The sequence below is a fragment of the Acipenser ruthenus genome, chromosome 19 (genome assembly GCF_902713425.1).
Source record: "Acipenser ruthenus chromosome 19, fAciRut3.2 maternal haplotype, whole genome shotgun sequence".
NCBI classification, from domain to species: domain Eukaryota; kingdom Metazoa; phylum Chordata; class Actinopteri; order Acipenseriformes; family Acipenseridae; genus Acipenser; species Acipenser ruthenus.
In genome coordinates this window covers 18,863,227-18,882,625 of record NC_081207.1, presented here as the reverse complement: position 1 = coordinate 18,882,625, position 19,399 = coordinate 18,863,227, and the positions used below count along the sequence as shown (strand labels likewise).

Genomic DNA, 19,399 nt, shown 5'->3' with positions numbered 1-19,399 from the left:
CTTCGGAGGACAGCGTGTGTTCGTCTTCGCCCTCCCGAGTCACCGCAGGGGTGGTAGCGGTGATCTGAGCCTAAACATAATTGGCCATTTCCAAATTGGGGAGAAAATAATTGGCAACGACTAAATTTATATAAAAAAAAAAAAAAGACATCAAAATTGCTGTGTTGTAACTGAAATGTGCAGTACAGTGGAGTATGAATTTGATATATATACACACACAGTCAGCACTCACTTCAGAGACAGGTTAAACGAGTGTGACGCATATCTGATTATTTCATCTGATTTGACGTGTATGTATGTGAGCACGTTGTAACCTGCCCCCTACCACCCAAACTACCCCCTGCCCTGCACACACACACACACACACACACACATTTTGAAAGAAAAAGTATGACTTAGGTTTGAGGAACTGTACAGGGAGATGTATATTGTCGCGTGTATTTTTCTTTTGTTTGGCACTGTTGTTTTTATTTTTCTTATTTTTTTCTTATATCTGACATAAAACAAGAGATGGCTCATGATGATGGTAGATTGTTCATAGAACATTTGATTCAATAGGGTTAAGGCAGGATATTTACAGCAATCTGTGTCGAATGTTTTACTATTTGAAGATGGTCCTCCTGTTAGTTTTGTTTTTCATCCAGAGGGGTATTTCATTGATTCTTTCACTGAAATTTGTTAGCGCACGGGTAGGGGAATAACACAGCAATAAAGGACAAACACTTGTCTGTTTTTTGAGGGAACACAAAAAAGATATAATGTCAGAAAATACATAGCTGAAAGGACTGTGTTTTAAAATAAGTAGGCTTCCATTTAGATTTACTGTAGTTGGGTCTGTTGGTACAGTACTATATTTTCAACAGAAGAAGTATTTTAATTCAGAACGATATGATTCTAAAAATAACACTTGCCAAAATAGACAACACGTGGACTGTAAATTCCCCATTAACGACCCAACAGCAAAATGAAATCAAAATGTTACCCATGCAAAGAACTGCGTAAAACATAAAAGGCAATGCAATTTAGCAAAAGATTAAAAAAAAATACCAATTTCCAGAATTAAAACAGTATCCAGTGTCAGTATTCAAACTTGCAAAATATAATCCTCAATAATGCCCCAATGTCACAGTTCATTTGCAAATGGAAATGCACAAAAGCAACTAAAGATCACAGATTTAAAAAAAAAAAAAAAACATCACAGTATCTAAAACTGTTTAATTATTAACTGTTACATTACTGTAGCTTTTCTCGTTCGCTTTGTTTTTGGAGGAAGCTCTGTGTAACTGCAAAAAAAAAAAAAAAAAAAAAACGCGTACTGTGACGGTTCAACAAGTACATTGTAACTTAGAAGAGATGGGCTTTTTATCAGAAAACTGGTGACGAGTTGGATATCACGTGTGACGGGTAAGTGCATTAATTTGTTACATGTAGTATTATTATTATGTATTTCTTAGCAGACACCCTTATCCAGGGCGACTTACAATTGTTACAAGATATCACATTATACATTATTTCACATTATACAGATATTACATTATTTTTACATACAATTACTCATTATAGTTATTGGAGCAACCTAGGTAAAGTACCTTGCTCAAGGGTACAACAGCAGTGTCCCCCACCGGGAATTGAACCCACGACCCTCCGGTCAAGAGTCCAGAGCCCGAACCACTACTCCACACTAATGGGGATTGATTTTATTCTTAATACAAAGGCGGTAAAACGCGACTGATGTGTATCCGAGTGCTGATTGTATATGTATATATATTTAAAAATTAATTTATTTTTAATTTAAAAAAAAAAAAAATTTTTTACTGTATGTTGGAAATGAAAGTTATTTCTTATTGTATTTTAGCAATTTAGCCTCTTTTTAATATTAAAAACCAACTTCAATTGATGCAGGATTTCAAAGGAAATGTAGAAACCCTTACTGGATTAGTTTTGGGGTGAAAAAACTAATTGAGCCTCGCTATAAGATTTGCTTTTCATTTTTACTATATATCCAGGCTCTAAACAGAATGTCATTGCTCCAGTCTTGTAAAGCACCATTCTAAACTAACCACACATGGGTTTTTTAAAGTGATGTGGTAATAGTCTGAGCAAAACGAAAGAAACTTGTTAGTTTAGACTGGTAACGAAACGGTTAAAAGGAAAAAAATAAATAAGTCCTAGGCTTTTTTTTTATGGCAAGCACAAGAGAGTTTGTGTTGTCTTGTTGCAGCACTCTGTCATTTCCGACTGGTGAATGATGTATGGGGGCTGTATTGCTTATTTGGGACCTCCAGTAATCTCATCTGTTTAGGATCACAGTCCGAGATAGAGGCCCCTGGGGGATCAGCCGGCAATTCTTTCTGTGCAAGGGGACCATGTGCAGCTGGCGGAAATGCAGCAAAAACTAGACATCTGTTTCAGAGTCCTTGCCAGAAACTAGAAATCAGCATTCGGCGCATTAAAGCGGAAAACACACATGATCTGTTTTATAAAGATATGAAACATCTTGCATTCTTTAACATCGTAGTCTTTATCTTGTTTCAGACAGGGACTGTTCAGTGTGACTGGTCTTAAATCAAAAGGACACCCTTAAAAAGAGCAGTTCATTACTGTCCTATTTGTTTGACACTAATACTGAATATCTACTCTTAAATAACAGTATTTAGTTCAATATGGATTTTAAATGATTTATTATTTCTTTCAACATTTTAGATTAATCTATTGTATAGTAGAGAAATATATCCACAAAGGAAAGAAACTTCAGTTTTGTTTGTAAATTTATATCTGATGAAATATTTCAGTTCTCCTCTACTATATTGGCCCTAGGGTTTCTCCTGTCCTAAAATACCACGTTTCAGTCAGTCAGTTAATACTTAAAATAACACCTTGTGGCAGGGATCTGTTCAGGGATATCTTCTCATTAATATTATCTCTTTATGATCCAGCAATGTTCGTTCAAATATTCAGCAATGCATTATTGACTTAAAGGTGAGCAACCTATACCCCAACAGGATAAGCCACAGCTGTATTTTATTAGGGTTTTATTTTTTTTTTTACAGCTCTGGGGAATCACCCTGGATTGCATCAACTACATACCCCTGGTTCTGCGATCACCTCTAAAAAATAATAATAGGTTGGTGCAGTCCAGGGAGATTTTCCTTAAATTGTGCCCTACAGTAGCCACCCACAGTTTGATATTCAACCGTGAAAAACTCAAATTAAAACCAAGAACAAATCCCAGAGTTTCCTGTGGGTTGCCCCTTTATGTGTTTGTAGTATACTTCTACTTGGAAATGTGTTTTTGTGGTTAACAATTTCACAAGACACCCAAGTCTTGATATTACAACTGCCTGGTCTCTGGTTTGTGTATCTTCCTGCTTCTTAAATCATGTTGCAGTTAAAGGTTCATGGTATTGGGGGTTCCAATTAACTTAGATTACAGTGTCAGCTTCGTCATTCGAGAGAAATAGACATGTACTGTATGTTTGTTATTTAGCTGCCAGTCAATTATTTGTAATCAAAACACACATCTCATTTATCGAATCCTAAATACTGTGAATTGCTGAAAAAAATATTCTAGATCATTCATGCAATTTCAAGGACAATTTTACACTCCATCAATATGCATTAAAATTATTTTATTAAACTCTGTATTATTACTGAATAAGGGAATATAGTGAAGATGCTTCTAGGTAAGCATGTCTGTAGTGACACAGTAATCAAGCACGTCTGTAGTGACACAGTAATAAATAGTATGAGAATCTTGTCTGTCTGTCACTTTTCCATTTTTGCATATGTATTGAGAACTGTTTTTCCAATAATGATGACACTTTCTGAAAACATCCTTTAGCTTGTGTTCAGAATCTGGGGCTCTCTGTCTGCCTGTATGTGACACTTTATGTGAATAGAGTGGGTGCAGGTTATTGTTTTGTTTTTTTAAACTTTTCTCAATCAGTAATATTTTGTATTTATAGCCATTTAATAAGGGACATATTGTTCTGGGCTTTTTAATATCTAATCGATGTCAGTTCTTTTTTATTTGAAAATAATTCTCGTAGATCTATATGAATTACTATCATTTTGGTCACACAATTTTTTTTAATTTTTTTTTTCAATTATTTATTTATTTTTTTAAATTTCGTAGTCGGCAATTTTTTTATCATTTTCTCCCCAATTTGGAATAGCCAATTACTTTTAGGCTCAGCTCACCGCTACCACCCCCGCGCTGACTCGGGAGGGGCGAAGATGAACACACGCTGTCCTCCGAAGCGTGTGCTGTCAGCTGACGGCTTCTTTTACACACTGCAGGCCCCCCATGCAGCCACCTCAGAGCTACAGCGTCGGAGGACAACGCAGCTTACAGGCAAGCCCGCAGGTGCCCGGCCAGACCACAGGGGTCGCTGGTGCACAGTGAGCAGAGGACACCCTGGCCGCCCCCTGGGAACTCCCATCCACGGTCGGCAGTGGAATAGCCTGGACTCGAACCGGTGACGTCCAGGCTATAGGGCGCATCCTGCACTCCACATGGAGCGCCTTTACCGGATGCGCCACTCAGGCGCCCCTTCGGTCACACATTTTTTATTACACTTTTTAGAAATTAAAACAGTTTGTGTGAACTCTATGGAGTTTGAGAAGTTGCCCTGTGATAACTTTGGAAAAAAAACAAAAACACATATGCATTATAAAATAGATACATGGAAAGGAAACTTAGTATGGTGCAGTTGCGCACACAGTGACTGCACTGGATATAAAAGACACATTGTGGTAAACGTTTACCTGTTTTTTTAGTAGTACGAATTAACTAAATTGTATCCATGACTCCTTCTAGATATTCCAATGCTGCACTTCTGTTGTATGAGTAACATGAGGGAACTTCATTTTTTAAAACTAGTGAATCATTGGGGGAACCCCCCCCCCCCCCCCCCAAAAAAAAAAAAAAAACACTGATTGGTTACTGAGGAGCTGGGTGGCTTCTGGAGATTTTGCAAAAACTCCAAGCCTCATGCTTTTGCTGTGCTTCTCAATAACTGTCTTTGCTTTTCTAATGACTGGCTTGTTTTCGTCCTCTTGTTTTTTAATTAGTTTCCTGTTAAACAAAATACCACTGAAAAATATAATACACATTTAGCCAGATCTTTTATATAGGAAAATGTGATACCAATGAAATGATGGTGATACATTAGGTACGGTTAACTGGAATTATTTTGTTTGTTCTCTGCTTCAAATAAAGCAAAACAAAATAAGTAGTACTGTATTGTGTTTGTAGATCAGGTTCCCTTTACACAATAACTAACATATGGAATGCAGTTATTTTACCAAATCATGTAGGCTAATTGCTTTAAACACAATAGCAAAGTAGCTTACCAATTGGTGTCTAGTCTAAACAGATCAAATCTAATCAGGGGTGTTTAAACCAGTGGTCTGAGCCTCTTGGGAGGGCTGCTCTTAATACAATATGATTGATAAATGGCACTGGCCTTTGGCTTTGAAATCTGGAGTCCCCAGATACTGAAATACAAGGAGGCTTACCAAAAAAAAAAAAAAATAAGGAAGCACATCAATGTTCCTGTCAGTTCTTTAGATTTGTGATTTCTAGACACTAGATGGAGCTAAAGGTCTTTCACATTTGCATTCTTGCATTTTAAAAACACAGCTAGGCATGTGCTACTTTTAGTAATAGATGCCTGTCATTCTCTCTTGAACAGGGAACCTGTGAATTTGTAGATTTTATACTCAAAACCACGTGGGCTAATTCTGTTACACGTTTCCTACACGTCCACTTCTCATATGAAGAAAAGACATTTGTGGCCTTGATAGCAAGTGTTATTTACATATGTATTCAACTCTAAACATTTTTACAGGTAGAATTTGCAACTGTAGGTGTTTCCTGTACCTTATTTTGCCCATCTGTCACTGGGGTATAAAGTGATTTGAAATTAGTCCAACTTATTTACATTGGCAGCAGAACAAGGATAGGGTCTGTCATTGGTGAGCCACAGTCGGGATTTCGGGTTGCTGGCAGAACGTTGTCTCATTGATGGAGAAAATTACCTGATCAATTTCCAATAGGAAGATAAAATGCTAAATTAAAAAAACAAAACTTTAAATACAAGTGTGCGATAGGTTGATCAACGAATGTCTAATTGAGATTTGCAGCTTAAAAGCCATGATGATTACTAATTGACTAGTTGTTGCAGCTCTGTGTCATTTTAGTTTACTATGTTTGATGTTGTGCAATTCGAGATCCCTGCTAATGATCATTTATCCCCTAAAAGAGGCGTGGAAACATGGAGTGGAGTAGTAGCAATACAGTGGTTGTCTAAACTGCTACCTTGATTAAGGTATAGCTTTATTATTATTTTGTATTAATTTATTGCCTGAACTCTTGTCACGACTGTCGTTGAGTGGCTGTAAGAACTAGACAAAAGATAATACCAAGGCCTGATGTGTTCAAATGTTGTTTTTGACAAATTGTAACTCCGGAAAGAATTTAATTTATCACTGAGCATGCGGAAAGGTCTTTTGGCAGGCTGTTAGTTTGTTGGTAACTTCTGCGCTGGTTACATTTCTAATCCTTGGCTTGCAGCAAGGTTAGCTTCCACCTGAACAAACTAATCCTAATGTACAAGAATGTCAGGAATAGCAGGTTATTCAGTTTTAATAGAATCTCTTTTATAGAGTATTATTTCACTTGTCCTGCTGGGGGACTGGAAAGCAGTTTTGCAATCTCACAGTGACTTTAATGTTAGGATTAATTTAAAGGCAGGAGGAATGGACCTAATAAGCAAGGGCAGAGTCAGGGACATATTATACTGTGGTCAGTAGGTAGCACCCTACATGTTCACATTGCACATAGATGGAGGGATGTTTCATTTCATTTGGAGCAGCTGGCATTTTTTCTTGTTTCTCACACTAGCACTGAGATAGTGGAAATTGAGCGAGCCTGGATGGTCGACCAGGGCAACAGCATAACATTTTAGAATCTCTTATTAGTTCTGCCTGCTTCTGTTAAAGAATAAAAGTGCTTTTGGCAGATCAAGCCTATTAAAACACAGTAGATATGAATCCATTCAAATTTGCCACTGACTGCAAATAAAATACATACTGTATATATAATACTTAGTTTAGACATGTGTCAGTTTAAAACGGTTGATTATCACATAAACAGAGGCACATGATCGACTCCCGTTAGGTTAGTGAGTTCCTCATGTTTTTCTGAGAAAATCAGTGTCCTGTTCTACACCTGGTGATTGTGGTCCTGTACACAATTTAAATTGAAGTAACTAGGAGTGGAAAGGTAGCTGAAGTTTCAACCTAAGAAACATCAGAGGGGGTATTTGAGGCAAACCATCAGCTAATGAAAACGATTCTGAATAAGTAAACATGAAGCAAACTTACAGTAGCCTGAATGTAAATATATGGAAGAGATTTCCCTATCAATGTGCAAATCTGCTGATGTCTTTGCAAGTTATGGTTGATTTATTTATTTTTTGGTCTTCAGAGTTCTGTTGACTTATTTACTCCAGAGTTTTCCAGATGTTTAAGATATAACCGGCTAGCAAAAGCAGTTGGTCTCATTACTAATTCCATGGCTGCACGGAGTCCCATTTAGACAAATAATCACTTTTTTGTTGTTTCATGTGCAACGTTGCTTCTGTGGGAAATCACAGCTGAATGCTGATAAAGCGACAAAAGTGTTGTATGTGTGGATATTATAAGCAATATTATTCAAATATTTTTTTGAAAACAATAAGTTACAATCTCCCCGTCAGCTAGTTCCCAGAAATGTTATCTGGTTATTTAATTGCCCTTTTAGAAACTGTTTATTTGAAAAAGATGAGGAATGTGTGTGTTTGGTTAACATTAATCTGTGTTTAGTGAAGGGCTTTGTGCTACTAGTGTTTATATCTGGATTCAAGCCCCTTGATTGCATCACTCAGTGCAATATTCTCTGATTTGTATATGATGTGCCAGGGTTTGAAATGGTATAAAATGGTCATCGAAGTCTGCTCTAAACAGAGTTATTCAGCTCTTAACAAGTCTCTGCAGAGTCTGTAGGTCTTCAATTGATTACTTAATGCAGAAAATGATCCAGGTTTAGCATGGGCCTGATTGCTGGCACAGTCCTGTCCTGATAATTGCAGTAACACATTTCAGCAAGGTTAGTTTTAAAAACCAGTGCTGGCAAGTTCAAAGGGACTTCATAACCGCATTTGTATTAATTTGAAATGTCCAAAGAGTTGGTGCAAAATCAGGGCAGTTGTTGTGTGGTCGCCATGCAGTTTGTGACAGGCATGGGCATCCACAGAATTAATTCTAGAGGGGGGAAGGTGTTTAAAAGCAGTCGGGTAACGTGGTTTTGTATTGCATAATAATTCTTCTAAGCCTCATTTACATTAACAACTCAGACTTAAGCTAAAATCCGATGAAAACCAATACTGTAAATGTGCCTCCATTAATTAGGATTGGGTGTTCATAATTTTATTAAAATATAGATGCTCAGAAGTCATATTCTGCGAAGGAGTAAATTACTTGTTGCTTTAACTTTAGCATAACAGAGGCAGAAGTGTTAAAGGGACTAGGAGCTCTTAAAATAAACAAATCCCCTGGGCCAGCTGAGATCCTCCCAATAGTACTCAAAGAAATGAAAGAAGTTATTTACAAACCACTAACCAAGATCATGCAACAGTCTCTTGACACAGGGGTTGTACCGACAGACTGGAAAAAAGCAAACGTAATACCGATCCACAAAAAGGGAGACAAAACTGAACCAGGTAACTACAGACCAATAAGCCTGACTTCTATTATATGTAAACTTATGGAAACTATAATAGGATCCAAAATGGAAAATTACCTATATGGTAACAATATCCTGGGAGACAGTCAGCATGGTTTTAGGAAAGGGAGATTGTGTCTAACTAACCTACTTGACTTTTTTGAGGATGCAACATTGAAAATGGATAACTGAAAAGCATACGACATGGTTTATTTAGATTTCCAGAAGTCTTTTGACAAAGTCCTGCATAAAAGATTAATTCTCAAACTGAACGCAGTAGGGATTCAAGGAAATGCATGTACATGGATTAGGGAGTGGTTAACATGTAGAAAACAGAAAGCACTCATTAGAGAGAAACCTCAAAATGGAGTGAGGTAACCAGTGGTGTACCACAGGGATCAGTATTAGGTCCTCTGCTATTCCTAATCTACATTAATGATTTCGATTCTGGTATAGTAAGCAAACTCGTTAAATTTGCAGACGACACCAAAATAGGCGTAGTGGCGAACACTGTTGCAGCAGCAAAGGTCATTCAAAATGATCTAGACTACATTCAGAATTGGGCAGACACATGGCAAATGAAATTTAATAGAGAAAAGTGTAAAGTATTGCATGCAGGCAATAAAAATGTGCATTATAAATATCATATGGGAGATACTGAATTTGAAGAAGGGAACTATGAAAAAGACCTAGGAGTTTATGTTGACTCAGAAATGTCTTCATCTAGACAATGTGGGGAAGCTATAAAAAAGGCCAACAAGATGCTCGGATATATTGTGAGAAGTGTTGAATTTAAATCAAGGGAAGTAATGTTAAAACTTTACAATGCATTAGTAAGACCTCACCTAGAATATTGTGTTCAGTTTTGGTCACCTTGTTACAAAAAGGATATTGCTGCTCTGGAAAGAGTGCAAAGAAGAGCAACCAGAATTATCCCAGGTTTAAAAGGCATGTCGTATGCAGAGAGGCTAAAAGAATTGAATCTATTCAGTCTTGAACAAAGAAGACTACGCGGTGATCTGATTTAAACATTCAAAATCCTAAAAGGTATAGACAATGTCGACCCAGGGGACTTCTTTGACCTGAAAAAAGAAACAAGGACCGGGGGTCACAAATGGAGATTAGATAAAGGGGCATTCAGAACAGAAAATAGGAGGCACTTTTTTACACAGAGAATTGTGAGGGTCTGGAACCAACTCCCCAGTAATGTTGTTGAAGCTGACACCCTGGGATCCTTCAAGAAGCTGCTTGAAGAGATTCTGGGATAAATAAGCTACTAACAACCAAACGAGCAAGATGGGCTGAATGGCCTCCTCTCGTTTGTAAACTTTCTTATGTTATTATGTTCTTACGTTTTAGAAGCAGTGTTAGCCCATTCAGTCCACTTTTTAAACTTACATACAGCACATTTCGTGTTGACATCGTAGCAGGATTTCTGAGAACTGCTTGCTGTAGAGTGGTGGTTTTTATTCAGTGTGTCTTTTTTTGATGGTACATGTGTGATCGAGGACGTTTTTCTTAACGGAATGAGGTTTAAAAAACATTTGGAAGCAAACTTTCCTTTCATTCTGGGCCCTGGCATCTTCATCACGAGTGCTGTCAGAACTGCCGTAAATGATACAAAACACGACTCAAAACGTATGCAAATTAGCAAAATGGTAATGATTCGTCACGCACACGTCACCTTTCCTTAGCCCTACCTTAAATTAACATAGTATTCATCTCATGAGTCATTTACTTGCCAGCATCCATGTTTTTGTCGTGTTTAACTGTAACTCCCCTTTTAAAATGACCCTGAGCACTGTTTAATGTGTTTTGGTTTCTGAATTAAAACAGAGAAACTGTTAATTGTGAAATGAATTCGTAAAGGAGAGGCAAAAAATCAGAAGAAAACACCGAAAGCCAGAAGCCTTAGTGTGTGTGTGTGTGTGTGTGTGTGTGTGTGTGTGTGTGTGTAACTCATCTCAACATGTAGGAGAGGGAGGATGTCTCTTGGAGAAAATGTCTCTTAGAGAAACTGTTAATTGTGAAATGAATTCGTAAAGGAGAGGCAAAAAATCAGAAGAAAACACCGAAAGCCAGAAGCCCTAGTGTGTGTGTGTGTGTGTGTGTATGTGTGTGTGTTTGTGTAACTCATCTCAACATGTAGGAGAGGGAGGATGTCTCTTGGAGAAAATGGACGCCCATGATGATAGGGTGAGTTATCAGTTCATCCCAGGAGTGCAGTGATATCTCAAGTATTATGTATTTGAATTTAGAACACATGGGGATCATTTTACCCCCCAAACTGGGTTTCTGTCATGATCAATGAGTGATTTGTAGTACTGTTGCTCCCATATTTAGTTTGTGCCTTTAATACCTTCCTTTTGAACTTGTTTTAAGCTTGTCTGGAGAATCCTAATTGCCAGGACTGAACAGCCTTCCTCATTCCATTCAAATCATTTGACAATGTGGCCTTTCAACTGCCAGCCCCACCTACTCTCATATGATGGACCATTCCATAAGCACCTGTGGTTGTTCCTGAGATGGAAGTTAGAGATATTGTAAAATTTAAATAAACGAATGTCAACTGAAATCTGTGCCAAATAAAATTCTCAAAATCAGGGATAATCCTCCGGCTAATGCAAGCAGCTGCTTAGTTTCCAGTAACAGGCAAGTAACCCAAGTAAGGCCCTCCGACAGAGTTAATTGCCGCATTTCCTGCTGCTAAAATGGCTGGGCCAAATGAATCGCCCAGTTATTGTTGGCTTGTCGACACTCAGATGAAAATCAACATACAGTACACGCTATTCTTATTTGTTATTGTTTTGCCAGGTTACACACAAGCTAAACCGAGCCACTCTGCTGAGCATGGCGGCTCTTTAATGATAGCAATAGGTTTGGTTTGTTATGTCAACATCAACACCCAGTCTGATCATTAATACCGAATACGTGGGCTACATTGATAGCACACATCACTTGTTGCGTTTCTTCTCAGAACACATGTAGAGAACAAAAAGACTGCACTGGGTTCTTAAATTTTCCACTGGCTGTATGAAATGTGTTTTACATGATAAAGATGTCATCCAAACACTCAATCATAGGATACATTGCGGTACTGTAATAAAAAAGAAACCGGAAGTCTGCTGGCTCATTAGGGGCTGTACACAGAATACATAAACTCAAGATGTTAGGGCCAAGAAAAAAGTGCATTGTTAACCAGAGAGGCTGAATTCAGGTAAGATAAATACGATTAGAATGACACTTCCCCTTTAAAAAAGGTTTGGCGAACATTTCTCAGACACCTCAAAAGAGGGTTTGAATTTTCTTGTGTTTAAAAAAAATAAATAAAAAAAATAAACCTCTCAAACCTTGGAAAAAATGATCACAAGCCCTCTTTAAATAAAGCGTGAAAGTTTTGTCAACTGGAATCTCAGTTTATTAAGGTACAAAAACCAAGCCCAAGCTTTCTTGATACACTTCTTGTACATCATCGACATTGTCTGAACATTTAAATTGATTTTCCTAAATTGGGGATGATAGCACATAGCTTTAGGGAACTACAGTGTTATTAAAATGATACAGGGTGTATAGCTGAGTTAATTGAAATTCATTTGTTCTCAGCGATCCTCAGATTGGTATAAATGCGTGACCCATTTTAGTATGAAAGTTAGCGAGTTGTGCGGTGGGAGGATATTAGTCCTGTGTATATGACTGTTCTTAGAAACATTTAAATTTCTATGACACCATTCTTTGATCTTGGATTGAATACTGAAAACTGATGATACAGATTCACATTAGCTAACTCTACCTTCTAAAGCACATTTTTTAACACATAGTCAGTCGATTACAGAGGTGTAGTACATTTTTATTCAGGGGATGCATATTGTACGTACTGTAGGTCACACTTTAGAAACATTTACCTTTTGACTGCTACTCAAATAGAACATTCCTGCAGTACCACAGTAATTATGGCTCTTACTTCCTTCCTTAACTGATGTTTGTTATCGACAGGATTTTATTTTCCTAAAAGTCTTAATTCATTTTCGTAAACCCTTATAAATTAGTTTGCCACAGGCTGCTCTGACAACTATTATTCCATTCCTACAGAGTATATCATTGGGTTAACTGAAATACATTTATTGCTGAGATCCTACCATTTATATAAATGCACAACCCATTTTGCCACGAAAGTTAAAAAAGATATTGCTTTTGACAAAAGGGTTATCACTTCACAGAATAATGAATTTGTCCCGATATGGACACTAGCTTTCAAGCTATGAAAACCAGTGCTGGCCCGAAGGGCGGAAATGAAATTAGTTCTCATAATGGTAACGCATTTTACATGAATCATGTCTACATTTTTAGAGATGAGAACAAGAAAGCTCAAAAGAAAGCAAAAGGCAGCAGCAGAAGTTGCATTTACTAGGCTTTCTTTATTTGTTATTCGGTGCTGGTGGAAGGTGACGGACAGTAGCACTGGATAAAGTCAGGCATGGAGCCAGAAAGCAGGCATTATGAGAGCTTCCCCTTACAGTTCTGCATACCTCAATCCTGAACACCCCCTGCCATTCATTCCTGGGCCTCTCTGAACTCTCAACTTGGCCATACTGTTTGGTGGCTCGGTGTGCTTCCGATAAGTATGACAACAGGTTAGGCTGGACCACCATACTCATCCCTTATCGTGGTTTGAGCCAGATTCAAATGGGTGAAGGGCTTGCAAATTGAGGCTTTCTGAGCCTTTAAGCCTCTTTAACCCTACCCCTTTCTAGTGGTATATTTTAAGATAAATAGTTGGTTTCCGTGTCATACTGAAAAGTAGTTCTGTCCACATATTGATCATATGCATCCGCCAGTTCTTCTGAGCTATTGTGGGGAGTTGCTGCTGTGAGGAAACATAATTGGACATTCTAAATCAAGAACAAAACATGGGTAAAATAATTTGCCTCTTTTTAAATACAAAACAAAAACAGCAAATGTACCCCCATACAACTACAGGAGCATCCACAGTTTTTATCAAACAGTTTTCTTCATTTTATCTTGCAGAGGACTACCCAAGCGGCACGTGGCTGGGAGACGAGAGCAACGCCGAGATGCGGGTTCGCTGCCCCATCTCGGCCGCGGACATGCTGCACATCAGCACGAACTGCCGCACCGCGGAGAAGATGGCTCTGACTCTCTTGGACTACCTCTTCCACCGAGAGATCCAGGCCGTCTCCAACCTTTCTGGCCAGGGCAAGCATGGCAAGAAGCAGCTGGACCCCCTCATGATATACGGCATTCGATGTGAGTAAGGGCTGGCAAGTTCAAAGGAGGGGTAGTAATAGTTTATAGTTAAATGTTAAACCAAGTGTTAAACATTTAGAATTTTTTCCTAAACATTTAACTGCTGTGCATGTCAGATATTGATATCAGCTGTGGTGTTTAAACTGTAGGATGTGTACATTGTAAGGTTATTTATACAATATTCAGTATTAGTCTATACAGATAAATGTTACATATACGTAGTTTTGAATACACTGTTGTAGTATATCATAAAACCAGCACTCTTCAAAAAAACAGTACTTGAAATGGACTTCAGGCGGGAGCCCAATATTGCTTGTGCAATAAGAAAATAGATTTGAAAACCTTGGTTATTACTTCTTTAATCTTGGTGTATCTATTTTATTACGTGACTTGATACCTAGATTTTGGTGGATTTGGCACAATCAAAACAATGTCCATGTATACAAGTGCATATGGTACATTCCACAGTTAAATGTTTGTACAGTACATACATTACACACCCATAGATTCAGGTACTGTAGGGGATCCTGTAAAAGTGGTCCGGAACCTTAAAGAAGAGTTGCACAATCTCATTAATGAGATTTCAAAGCAGCATTAAAATATTTCTTCTATTTTACAATTTTGTTGAATGTGTCATTGGAGGCGGAGAAAAGCCAGTCACCTGAAATAACTTGACATGTAAATAAATTCACGCTCTGTCCAGATATCGGCCATAGCAGTCTGCTCCAAACCCACAAGCTCCATCGCAAGGTCTGAACCCTCATTGTTAATTCATACATTTGTTTATTTTGGCGGGTGATGCGCTGGATATTGCCATCCAGACACACAGACAGGGTTGTGTGACTCTTGCGTCTCAAATGAAATTCTGTATCTCTTAAGAGACTGTGGCACTATTCTTTTACCTGTCCGTTCATTTTTATGAGTATCACTTTGAGAGGCCCCTGCAGTTTTAAACATATTTGAGAAGGGTGTTTGAGAACAACTTGGTGTGGCTGTTAATCAGAGTTACAAACAACAAATGCATTGTTTACTTACTCTCAAAGTCGCATCCTGGTGACCATAGAGGCCTCAACAGAGCTCGCAGAATCATGTCTAACCTTCTGTTCTGCATTTAAGTGCTCAAGCTGCAATAAAACCATGTGACCTATAGCACAGGAAGAAATAAGGTAGCAGGAAGCAACAGTTTTATATTTACTTATTTAGTTTGAAAATGTATATGGAGGAACCCATGAGATTTGTATTTAAAATATAAACAAGTTTAAATAATAATTATTTTAAAAAATGTACTGGTACTTTACAAATTAAACTGTGTGGCTGATGTGTGTGGTATATAACTGCTTTGTTGTGTTTTTTAGTTCTTATAATTGTATATTTAATATGGTTTTAAAAAAACTGATTTAAAATAAAATACTAGTTATCATTAGGTTCTATAGTAATGATCCAAACAGTATTGTTTCCACTGGCCTAAACCTGACCAAACCTGTACTGGTTTTCCACTATGTTCTTTATTGTATTTGGGCATATAAATTGCAACAATAAAATGTTAAGCTTCAAAGTAGCCCTAATTGTGTCAATAAAATCGCTTTCAAGGAGCCTTAATTAATGTTTAGTATAAAGACCACCTCACAATTAAAGCCACTTTTTTAAGGTACAGATTTGCTCCTATTGATGGCAGTATAAAATAATAAGGCCATCCCTGTGTTAAGGCCACAAATGTATCAAACCGCTGTTAAATTACCTCCCCAATAAGATCGACATGCTAAACTACTAATAAAACTTGCATGGAACATTATCTATTTGTATAATGCATATAGGTTTTATGTATTAGAAAATAAAGCAATACATTAGAACAATTTGCATAGAAGAAAACTTCCCACATCTTATTAAAATTATTTGACAACTGTTTTCTTGACCTACAGCAGAAGGCTACTGTTAAGGCTACATTGTGTTGATCCCTTGACACTCTTTATCAGAATGATTTTACTTTATTGTCAAACACGAATCGCCTCAGCCCATGGTTCTCAGAAGCCACTGTTACAGTTTCAACTCTTAATTCCATCTGACTGACACACACATGAGCTGTGTGGTCCTAAAACAAACTCAGTCCAGAGTTAACTCATTTCTCAGGCCAAAGTCAACAGGCTGGATGGAGGTTTGATAAATACATACTTTTTTGTTTCTTAAAAATGAATGTGCTTAGTTAATATACAAGACTTGGCATGGAGTTTGTGATCAAAAGAAAATAAATGTTTGTAATAATTTGTGTTTCTAGGAACAGAACTTACTGCAAGGTTATAATACGCTGAATTAATCAAAATTTACATTGGTAAAAAACACTACATTGGTAGCAAAGGCCAGGTTTTTTTTTTTTTTGGAGCACATTTTAGCAGCAATATTTAAAAGAAACATAAAATTACCTTTGAAAAACCTTTCAGCTATCTTATTGACTTCTCATAACATTGGTTTTCTTATAAATTACATATGAAAAAACAATCATTTGTTGTTAAGGATATTTCAGTTATCTTATCCTGTGTACAGACGTACACAATTATTTATTTATTTATTTATTTATTTATTTATTTATTTATTTATTTATTTATTATTTTTTTTATTTTAAATTTATGTTTAATAGTAATTTCATGTGTAGTACTACACTACACATGATAACTGAATACTACACATGAACTTATTTTTTTTCTCTACCAGAGATGGCTTCTGTTTTACAAGTGACACGTATCTATTGACTGTTACTATTACGTATTATGTTTTTATAGTTATGTACAGTGAAATATATAGTGCCTTCATACAGTAACATATAGTATTTTTTTACATTTTACAGTCAACATAGACTAACCATGTGTTAACTGACTTTGTGAAATGTCAAGGGAGCACGGCTTTGACAGTTGTACATCCCTAAGTAAAACTTGCTATACTAAACTGAAATTATTTGCCATGAGTAAGAAATAATAATAAAAAAAGCAATTTGTAGCTTCTGTTTTGACGGAAGAACTACTTTTTTTCCCTTTTCTCTATGTTAAGCCTAACCTGCTTCAGCTCACAATACTGGGCAGGTCTAAAATATCATGCTTTTTAAGCACTGAGAAAATATCTAAAACCACCAATCTGCCCTGATTTGCCTCTATTTGAAGCAGTGGAGGCAGACGTTTGTTAAATATACAGAGAAAAGAGTTTGATGTTAGGTATATGAGTTGAAAGTCGCTAACAAAATAATTCTGTGAATCTTACCTGTCCTGCACTTCAGTTTACTATGTAGTCTCAAACATGCATTCTCCCTTTTTAAAATATCTGGTCCTATTCTAGAATTGCAAACTTTACTTTAAGGTAGTCTTGGACCTTGGCCATTCCACCTGGAGGATTACATTGTCTTCACCCCTTCAACACCTTTTTTTTGCCTGTCATTAACTAGTCAGCTACTTCCCCAATGACTGATGTGCTTTACAGCCAGTGACTTACTTAGACTCCGAAGACACTGCTGAAGCTAGGAAATTACCTAGGAAGTGAAACCGTAACCAAGTACCTGAAAGTAAGCAAACTTTGACCTTTAACCTGGTATAGTACCAAATATCCTCATTAAAAAATAAAAATACATGTTTGTTTAAAACTGCACATAAAATTTGAGGAATTATTTTGTTAGCGACCTTATAGACTTTAGATTTAGATACAAATTGACCAAAATAACTTCATTAAAGGAAAACATTTGAGAAAAAAGCTGCTCAGGGTTTTATCTTGGGAGCATTTCTTTCTTTTCTTTTTTTTTTTTTTCCCAGGAATCCTTTTGGCTTTAAATTGCCACCGTGCAATTCAGTTGATATTCTAGCTTTTTTCTGCTTCTTGATTTATATAGAACAAGCTTAATTGAATTAAAATCAGTATTTCAACTGTACTCATTTAATTATAACAGCATATGGGTAACATTACCAAACAATTTAAGAAATATGTTAGCATCGTTTATATCTGAACGCGCCAACTGATAATGACTAACAGAAGTTCATTGGAGACGTTCATGTAAATCAGCTTTTACAGTATCTTGTTAACCCTTTAGACACCCTTGCAGCTTAAAGGAGTGCTGATACAGGTTTTAAATTCAAATTTCTTACATCTTATTAGTCATAAAAACATCACCTCTGCCCCCACTTTCCATGAGTGGTAACCAATAATTTAAAAGCCACTGTATTACCCCTTATTAGCACTAGCAACATTATCTCTGGTCCTCTTACATTAAATATTTCCCAAATTAAAGTATTGTTTTATATTTGGGCATACAGTGGTATCATTTTATGGACACACAAAACACATGGTACCATATTAGTATCAGACAGACAGCTATTGCCGTATAAGAACCACTGTGCAATATGGTTTTCTGTCATTTGCTGGTATTATAATGGTATGCCAATTTTATTTTTCCTTAGGACTGTGGGTTCAGTCATAAAATGGATTCATAGTTTCATGCTTGGCGGCATTTGTGACGCTTTTGTTGTAAGGAGAATTATGATATAGTGGCACTGTATTTTTTCATTGCAAGGGAGTCAGTTGTCTCGCGGTACACACAGTGCATCCTCTAGTTATAGCTATATTATGACAAGTGGTTTAGCCTTTCCTTGTTTTAAAGTAATTTCTGCTCTGAGTTTGACCACAATCAAATCAGTCATTCGAATTGACGACAGGCTACCGATTCTATGCAGTCAATAGACTGTTTATGGAATTAGTTTATCCAAACTGTTGCAGGAAAAATAAATTGAAATTCTAATGAAAGTGAATGGCAGAGAGATTCAGGTTTTCAAAGTGTACCATATATTTCACAACCACATATATTTCACTACACAGTGCAATTAATAGTACTGTGATACACCCAGTGTGACTCATTTCATGTGCATGCAGATACACATTTAAAATCCTTGACAACTAAATTCATTTTGCCAATATAGTATAGTGTAAAATATGTGTTTATTTTTTTTTTAATGACATACCGGTATAATTATTTCAAAGCTTGAGTCATGTCCTGCCTTTTCCTGTAACTGTTAAGATTTATTGGTTATGTTACTTGTAACAAGATGTTGTGGTAGACCCCATGGCAATTAAACCACATTCTTCCTATTGTGTAATACTGTGGTACAACTATTAAACAGCATAGGTTAGCATAATCATTTGAGCCTTTTGCAATAGAATTAGTAAATCATTCACATCCATGAAACCTCTCCCCAATATAGACCCCTTGGTCTTAGTGAGTGTTTATGGCACTTCTATACTATTTTATCCATGAAAACATCATATCTTGACATCTGCCAGCTGAGTGAGGGAGGTAGCATCAAGTTAGCCTCTACCAAGTTTAAATGGTTTTTCTAAATG

General features: G+C 36.9%; 1 protein-coding gene across 4 annotated transcripts in view; it reads left to right on the top strand.

Annotated features, from left to right (window-relative positions):
- The window catches only part of LOC117424599 (protein BANP-like), a 162,021-nt gene that overhangs the window by 33,821 nt on the left and 108,801 nt on the right, over positions 1 to 19,399 (top strand). For all 4 annotated transcript variants that reach the window (XM_058992560.1, XM_034041109.3, XM_034041108.3 and 1 more), the window contains one exon: positions 13,793 to 14,032. In XM_058992560.1, the coding sequence (XP_058848543.1) occupies positions 13,793 to 14,032 (240 nt within the window). The remainder of the gene's footprint in view (positions 1 to 13,792; positions 14,033 to 19,399) is intronic.